Source organism: Phaethon aethereus, assembly GCF_964289735.1.
Source record: "Phaethon aethereus genome assembly, chromosome: 11".
Lineage (NCBI taxonomy): Eukaryota > Metazoa > Chordata > Aves > Phaethontiformes > Phaethontidae > Phaethon > Phaethon aethereus.
Genome location: NC_138587.1, coordinates 16,539,415 through 16,546,170, shown reverse-complemented (window position 1 = coordinate 16,546,170; position 6,756 = coordinate 16,539,415). Strand labels below are relative to the sequence as shown.

Sequence of the window (6,756 nt, the reverse complement as noted above, 5' to 3'; positions counted from 1 at the left end):
TCTCTTTGAAAGACTTCTCTTTAAATCATCCCTGCTGTTAATGTGGGTTTTTTTTTTTTTAAATACTTTAACTTAGAAAGGTTAACAGCGAAAGGGATAGGCTCCACTCAGCAGAGAGCTGCTTGTGAAGCTGGAGGCTGGGCATTCTTCACCAGATCCCTGGAGAATATCAGCAGTGTTAAGGTTTTATTGCTCTCCTTCTAATTCCTGTCTGTAGTTGTTATTTATTATTCATTAGATGGAGGTAGTTGTGGGTGAAGGATGGTTAAAAGAGCGGATAGGGACACGAATAAGGAAGTGATAGAGGAAAGGGCTAGTAGAAGTAGTTTCACTGAAGTGTTTTCTTAACAAAATACCACCTTTGTCAAAGGTTCAAAACCATCAGGTTTGATCGTGACTTATTCAAAAAAATACCCTGAAGTACCCTTGAAAATAACATTGGAAAAACGTTCATTGCAGAGAAAACAAAACTTTAATTTTGAAGAATCAATTCTGGTTTTAATTTGTACGTCTGTAGTCCTTACTTTATTTCCCTAGTTACTTTTCGCAGTGGTTGAAACGCTGCCTGGCAGTAACTGAAGGCAGCTGTCCCCGGTTTTCCCCTTCGCAGTGCAGCTCGGGGCCGCTCCCGCCACCGGCCCCGGCCCCCAGGACTTCTGCGGTAGCTTCAAAGCCGGTGAAACGCAAACCTGAACCTCAACCAAAGTTTTCGGGTTCTGCAGCGAAAGGTAACGCCGGAAGCGAAATTTTCCAAAGTCAAATTTGTTCCAATTATTTATTGGGATGAACTTTGAGGATCTCCGGGCGCGCTTGGGGGCGGGGCGGCGCCGTTCCCACAGGTTAGGGCGGTGAGCGCGAGACCGGAGTACCGCGCGCGGCTTTCCCTGGAGGCGGGAGCAGCGCGAGCGCGCTGTGGGGGAACGGTGCCGGCGGGGGCGGACGGGGCCGGTGAGCCTGGAGTTGTCGGTAGCGAGGGACGCGGTCGCGGGCGTGCGCGGAGAAGGAGACGCTAAAGGCGCTGGCGTCCCGGGCGTTACACCGGTACCTGCCGAGCGGGGCAGCGCGACCCGGGCGGCAGGGGGCTGGGGGCGGGAGGGGCGCTGCGCGGACCCGGGCGGCCTGAGTGAGGGGACGGGGCCTCGGCCGGCACCTGGGGACGGTGCGGCTGAGGGGCGGGAACCTGGCGAGGCGGCGTGTGGGGCGGGAGCCCGGCCGGCGGGAGCGGCTGCGCGGTGGCGAAGGGGTTAAGGCGGTGGCGGCGGCTCTATTTGCGGCTGCCGGAGCTCCAGGCGATTAGAGAGCGGCTCCGCGCCCCCGCCCGGCCCGGCCGCCGGAGCGCGGCAGCAGCAGGTGGCGGCGGCGGCAGCAGCGAGGGAGTTAACCCTGTGGCGGCGGTGGCGGCAAGCAGCGGCAGGAGGGGGACTGAGGAGGAGCAGGCAGCAGCAGGAGGAGGGGGATTGAAGGAGCAGGCAGCAGCGGCAGGAGGGGACTGAGGAGCAGGCGGCGGCAGCAGCAGCCGGGTTGCTAGGGATGGAGAGATCCCGTGTCACCCGGATGTGAGTGTCATGTTGGCCCGAACTCTGAGGGATTTGGCAGCGGCGAAGCAGCAGCAGCAGGAGGAGCAGCCCCTCGCGCGTCGCTAGTCACTACCATGGGGGTCGGGTAGCGGGGAGCGCAGGGGGCAGCGCACACCTGGCTCGGGGTGGGGTGGGGGGCGTCTCTGCCCTTTCTTGGGGTGTGTGTTTTTTTTTTTTTTCCTCTCGCACACCGGAGAAAGTGACAATAATGCACCAGCAGCAGCAGCCGGAGCAGCACCCAGAAGGTAAGAGCCGGAGCGCCCACCAAGGGCAGCGGCATGCCCCCGGGGCTGAGGGGGGAGGGGGAGCGGGGGAGTATTTATGAGGGATTTGCGAGTCGGGGATTAGGGAAGGGGTAGGTTTGGGATGGGGAAGGCATGAGCGGCTGGGTTCCAGGAGGGACCGGGAAGGGCAGGGCATGAGGTGAAGGCGGGATAATAAGGTGCTGTCCTCGGCGTGTGACCACCATGGGAGCGGGTTTATGCGTGTATGTCTCGTGCCCCGAGGCCATGAATATCAGCTGTCCGCGCACGGGGCATGGTCTGCCTTTCCCTCTTACTTGTGTCACGGTGGATGGACCTGCCCGGCGGCGCGGCTCCGCCGGGCGGGCGGGCAGCGAGGGGTAAAGCAGGGCGGTGTGCGCGGCCCCTGCCCCGCCGGGGCGCACGGGGGCGAGGCCCAGGGCTCCTCAGCCTTCATCTCCCTCGCCGACAGGCTCCGGCGCTGCCACATCCCCCACTGTTGTTTTTAAATGATTTCTTCCCCCTGAAATGAGCAGCAAGTTTGTGGGTTTTGCCCCTGCCGGGGGGCAAGTGCTCCCTCGGGGAACGCAGGTGCCCGGGCTTTGTTTCCCCTTCCAGGTATTGATTTAAACTGACGATGGGTAGATAGGTGGGTGGGTGGTTTATTTGCGCCGCGCCACGTTTCATGGCATCCCAAAGGGCAGGCGGAAGGCGGGGGAGATGGCTGTGCCATTGCTTTTTTTATTTGGAGAGAGGAAGAAAAAAGGGGGGAGAAGGATGCTTTGGAAAAACGTTGGCGACGAAACCCCCACCTCTGCCCCCCGGGCACCCTGCTGCTGATGGGCCGCCCGCTCGCCGCTGGCCAGCGCTCGCCGCGCCCGTGACGGGTCCTCGCAGCGGGTCGGCCGCCTCCGTGGGCGACGCGCGTGGGCCCCGGAGTGACCCCCCCCCCACCACCCCCGCCGCCATCCCGGGGAGCCATCTTAGCGCTCCCGCGTCCCCTCGCCCCCGGCGCGCGCTGCCGCCCCTCGCGCAGGCAGGGGCGCGAGCGGAGCGGGGCGGCGGGAAGCGGCGGCTGAGGCCGGGCTCGTCCGCATCCACGCATGTTCGCGGCTCTCGCGTCTTTCTCGTTGTTTATTCCTGCCCCCCGTCTGGAAAAGGAGGGCTGTGCTTTCCGTGGCGCTCTGTCTGACGAGCTGCGATCGCTGCGGAGCTGTTTTCCTCTCCTGCCTGGGTATACCCGTTTCACAGCCATCCCGCCTGCCAGCCCTTACTCCCAGCACCAACATTGTGCCGTTCTTCCTTTTTTTTTTAATTTTTTTTTTTTTTTCCACCACCCAGGCATCTTCAAGTTTTGAATTTCACTCAGGAGTCTCTCCTTCCTACAGGTGCATGTAGGACTAGACTCCGCTCTAGTCAGAGAGCTCGCGAGGGAAGATCCTTGCGAGGAGGTGGTGTTTTGCTGCTTTTGCTGTGATCTGGATAAAGAGGACTTTATTAGTGTTTGGAAGATGCAGTTTATTTTGTAAATCCTTGTGAAAAAGCAAAACCAAACCCCATCCCTTTCCAGTGGTTTTTGTAATTTCTAGGGTGAAAGATACCAGTGCTTTGTGGCACGTTTATCAGCAGACAATATCGGGTTTTTCACTTGTGGGAGGCATCCAGGCATTTTTCTTTGAAAGTGCAGATTAAGGCAAGATTTAACTTACTAACAGGACTTCTTGCTCCTCTGTGTTGGCTATTAATTGAACAATGTGTGTGTCTTTTAAACAACAACTTTTTTGACTAAAGGGAAGCGAGAAAATAGTGAATGCTAAGGTTCTGCAGCAAAGCTGATCTTACGGAGTAGCTATGTTTTATTGGGTAAATATGGTGACAGAAAGGCTGTCATCCAGTTAGGAAAAAACACAGTAAGTGGAAGAATCAAAACATGAAGTGTTTGTATAGCAGTTGTCTTGACGCTTGGATTAAAGTTGAAGTTATAATACTGATTCCTGAGCATTTTTTGTTACTGTTCAATTGCATATATACGCATGCAGTTGTGCTTTGTAGTATATGTGATGGAACCATCACACTGCCAGGAGGTCTTAAAATAATCTTTTTGTCAGAAATATTGTGACACATTTTAGCATAAAAAATTGTAACCAAGTACTTTCTTTTTTTGTCCCACAGAGGTGAACTATGCAAGTAGCACCAGGATTCCTCTCCCTGGTGACGGACCAGCTTTTCAGTCAAACAGTTCAGCACCATCCAAGCAGACTGTTCTATCTTGGCAAGCTGCAATTGATGCTGCTAGACAAGCGAAGGCTGCCCAAAATATGAGTACCACCACAGCCCAGCCTGTAGGATCTCTGTCCCAAAGAAAACGTCAGCAATATGCCAAGAGCAAAAAACAGGGTAATACGTCTAATAGTCGGCCACCCCGGGCCCTTTTTTGTTTATCCCTCAACAACCCAATACGAAGAGCCTGCATTAGTCTAGTAGAATGGAAGTATCCTTTGATGCAGTTTAGTTTTTACGATCTGTTCCTTGCGTTTTCTGAATGTATCAAGGGGATTGTTTTACAGCATCTCTTACAGCATCACAGCTAACACATTAATTCACTTGGACGTGTGGGTAACTGTCATTAATGTTGATGGTAGGTAGTTTTGCTTAAATTGCTGTTAAAGATATCCTCTTAATTTGTGTCCTAATGACACAATATAATTTTACTGAAGTATGTAGTTCGAAGTCAGAGAAGAGCTCATAGCTGTTCGGGGGTTTTTTTTGTGGAGGAGATAGGGGAATACTTTCAGAACTCTTTGAAGTTACAAACTTACATTATATTCCAGCAAATTTCTGTATTGCATTTGTTGCCCTTCCAAATGAGGTTGAATGGATCGGAGTGCATCTAGCAGAGTTAATTGAGAGATGACCTAGGCTGTCAAATCTGTATCTTCCCTATTGCAATTTGGTGTATTGCCATTAGGGCAAATGAGTCAGATATAGAAATCTTTTAAAAAAGATTATTTTTTCCAAGTACTAAAAGTAGGGAAGACTTCTAGTTAAGCCAAGGACTCACTCTAATATATTTCAGACGCTTGTATGTACTTAATCTTCTGAACTCTTACAGCATATGTCTACCACCAAACGTACTTGGAAGTATGTACACCTGTAGGTAGGAAATTGGATATACTGGCCTGTAGTCATGATGACTTGTATGCTGGGAAGGATTGCTTTATCTTCAGTTCAGTGGTTGTGATGTGGAAGTATGTGGATTTCTTTGGCAGAACTGATAGCATGTTGATTTGGTATATTATTTAAATCTCAAGAAAAGGTTTGAAATAGAAAATTAGTTTTGTTGAGGTACGAGGAGAAAAATGTTTGCCTATTAGCCATGGCAACATCCCTGTAATGGGAAACAGCTGTTCAACAGTAGATTGCTGAAGTAAAACTCATTTTGTTACTTTAAACAGAACAGCCAACCTGGCGATAGGAACTGTTACTCGTTTATAGGGCTTGTTTTTTTTCAATTATTTGAACATAATTCAATTGCAAATGAAAAGATTCTGCTTTCATTTAAACTGGAAGAAGTCCAACTAATTTCAGTAAATTGGCCTCTCCTTGGCTAAGGTCAGTTAAATGAAATGACTGTGGATGTAGAGTGGAATAACTGAGGGCAGAATTTGTCCCAGTAGCACTACATCATAAACCAAGGTTGTCAATCTTGCGCTGGTATCTTCAGTCTGGAGAAGGCTGCATGTTAAGATGTGTGTTGTAACTTTATTTTGTATGTGATACAGCAGCTGTTGATGTTGATAGGTTTTGTGAACATAAACTCAGCCCTTGAGGTGACAAACTTTTTGTAGGGCAACAAACAAAGTTTAACAGATCTTGAGGGGCACATAGACTTTATAGGAGTTGTTGGTGTGTCGTGTCTGTCTGTCGTCGTGTCCCTCCATCCGTGTTGTGTGTCATGTCTGTGTCGTGTCTGTCCCCCCCCCCCCCCCCAAAATATTTTAAACTGACAAAAAAATGCTTTTGAGTGTATTCAGGATTCTTCCTTCAAGTATATTCAGGACTCTTCTCTCAGTCTGTTATGGGACTCTTATGGACGCATATCAGGAAGTTGTGCATTGAGTTGAGGAAAGGGTGTCAAAAATCATAGCTGAAGTCCAAAATGCTCCCTTTCCAAACTTTCACAAATAGGTTCATCTGGGTACCTTTGTGTTTGCAGTTACAAGAAAATAATGAAATATATTGAGGGGAAAAGGCAAATTAATGATCAACTGAAGGATGAACTTCGTAGGCATGAATTTTAAGAAATACTTTTCTTTCTGGAAGACAAAAGGTGTCTCCAGGCTTCAACTGCTGTCATGCAGATATGGTACAAGAAGCACAGCTGCAGTTCATGCTATTGTCAGTGTGAAAGCCTGTAGCCTCTCAGCATGCATGGCTGCCAAGCCATTCCCCAGTCTGCTCACCTAAACTTTCATCTGTCCTGGCCAAAGCAAAATTGTTCAGGAGTCCAGCTGTCAGAGACATGAAGGAGGGTTCAGAACTTTCCTGTGTCCATTGTACAGCTCTCATAGAGGACAACAGTTGTGGCTTGCTGGGAATCTTTCTCATATCCTAAAATGAACTAGGTGCCAAATTATTTTCCTCCTTTGGACAAACACATTTCTGTTAACGTTAATGAGATTTATGTGAGCATATGAGGACAGAAGAGCTCAATAAGTATTCCTTACCCATCATGATGACCCATGTACTGATTTAAGAGTGTATAATTATATTTATCTCTGGAATTTAATATAAAGTGCTCTGTGGCAGCAAAAGTAATAGTTTTCTCTTTGAAAAAGAGGAGGATGTTGAAAGATCATTGTGATGGAAAATAATATGGTATTGTGATACAACTAAAGGTGATGAAGTGTTTGCTACAATTATCAGTCAAAAGAATG

The 6,756-nt window shown here is 49.7% G+C and overlaps 1 protein-coding gene across 1 annotated transcript in view; it reads left to right on the top strand.

The window, feature by feature from the left end:
- Nucleotides 1–1,016: 1,016 nt before the first annotated feature.
- CACNA1D (calcium voltage-gated channel subunit alpha1 D) overlaps nucleotides 1,017–6,756 on the top strand; it is a gene marked incomplete at its 3' end in the record, with an annotated part of 199,580 nt that continues 193,840 nt past the window's right edge. Inside the window, exons 1-2 of the mRNA XM_082004726.1 lie at nucleotides 1,017–1,822; nucleotides 3,992–4,310. Coding sequence (XP_081860852.1) covers nucleotides 1,786–1,822; nucleotides 3,992–4,310 — 356 coding nt within the window. The 5' untranslated portion in view covers nucleotides 1,017–1,785. The remainder of the gene's footprint in view (nucleotides 1,823–3,991; nucleotides 4,311–6,756) is intronic.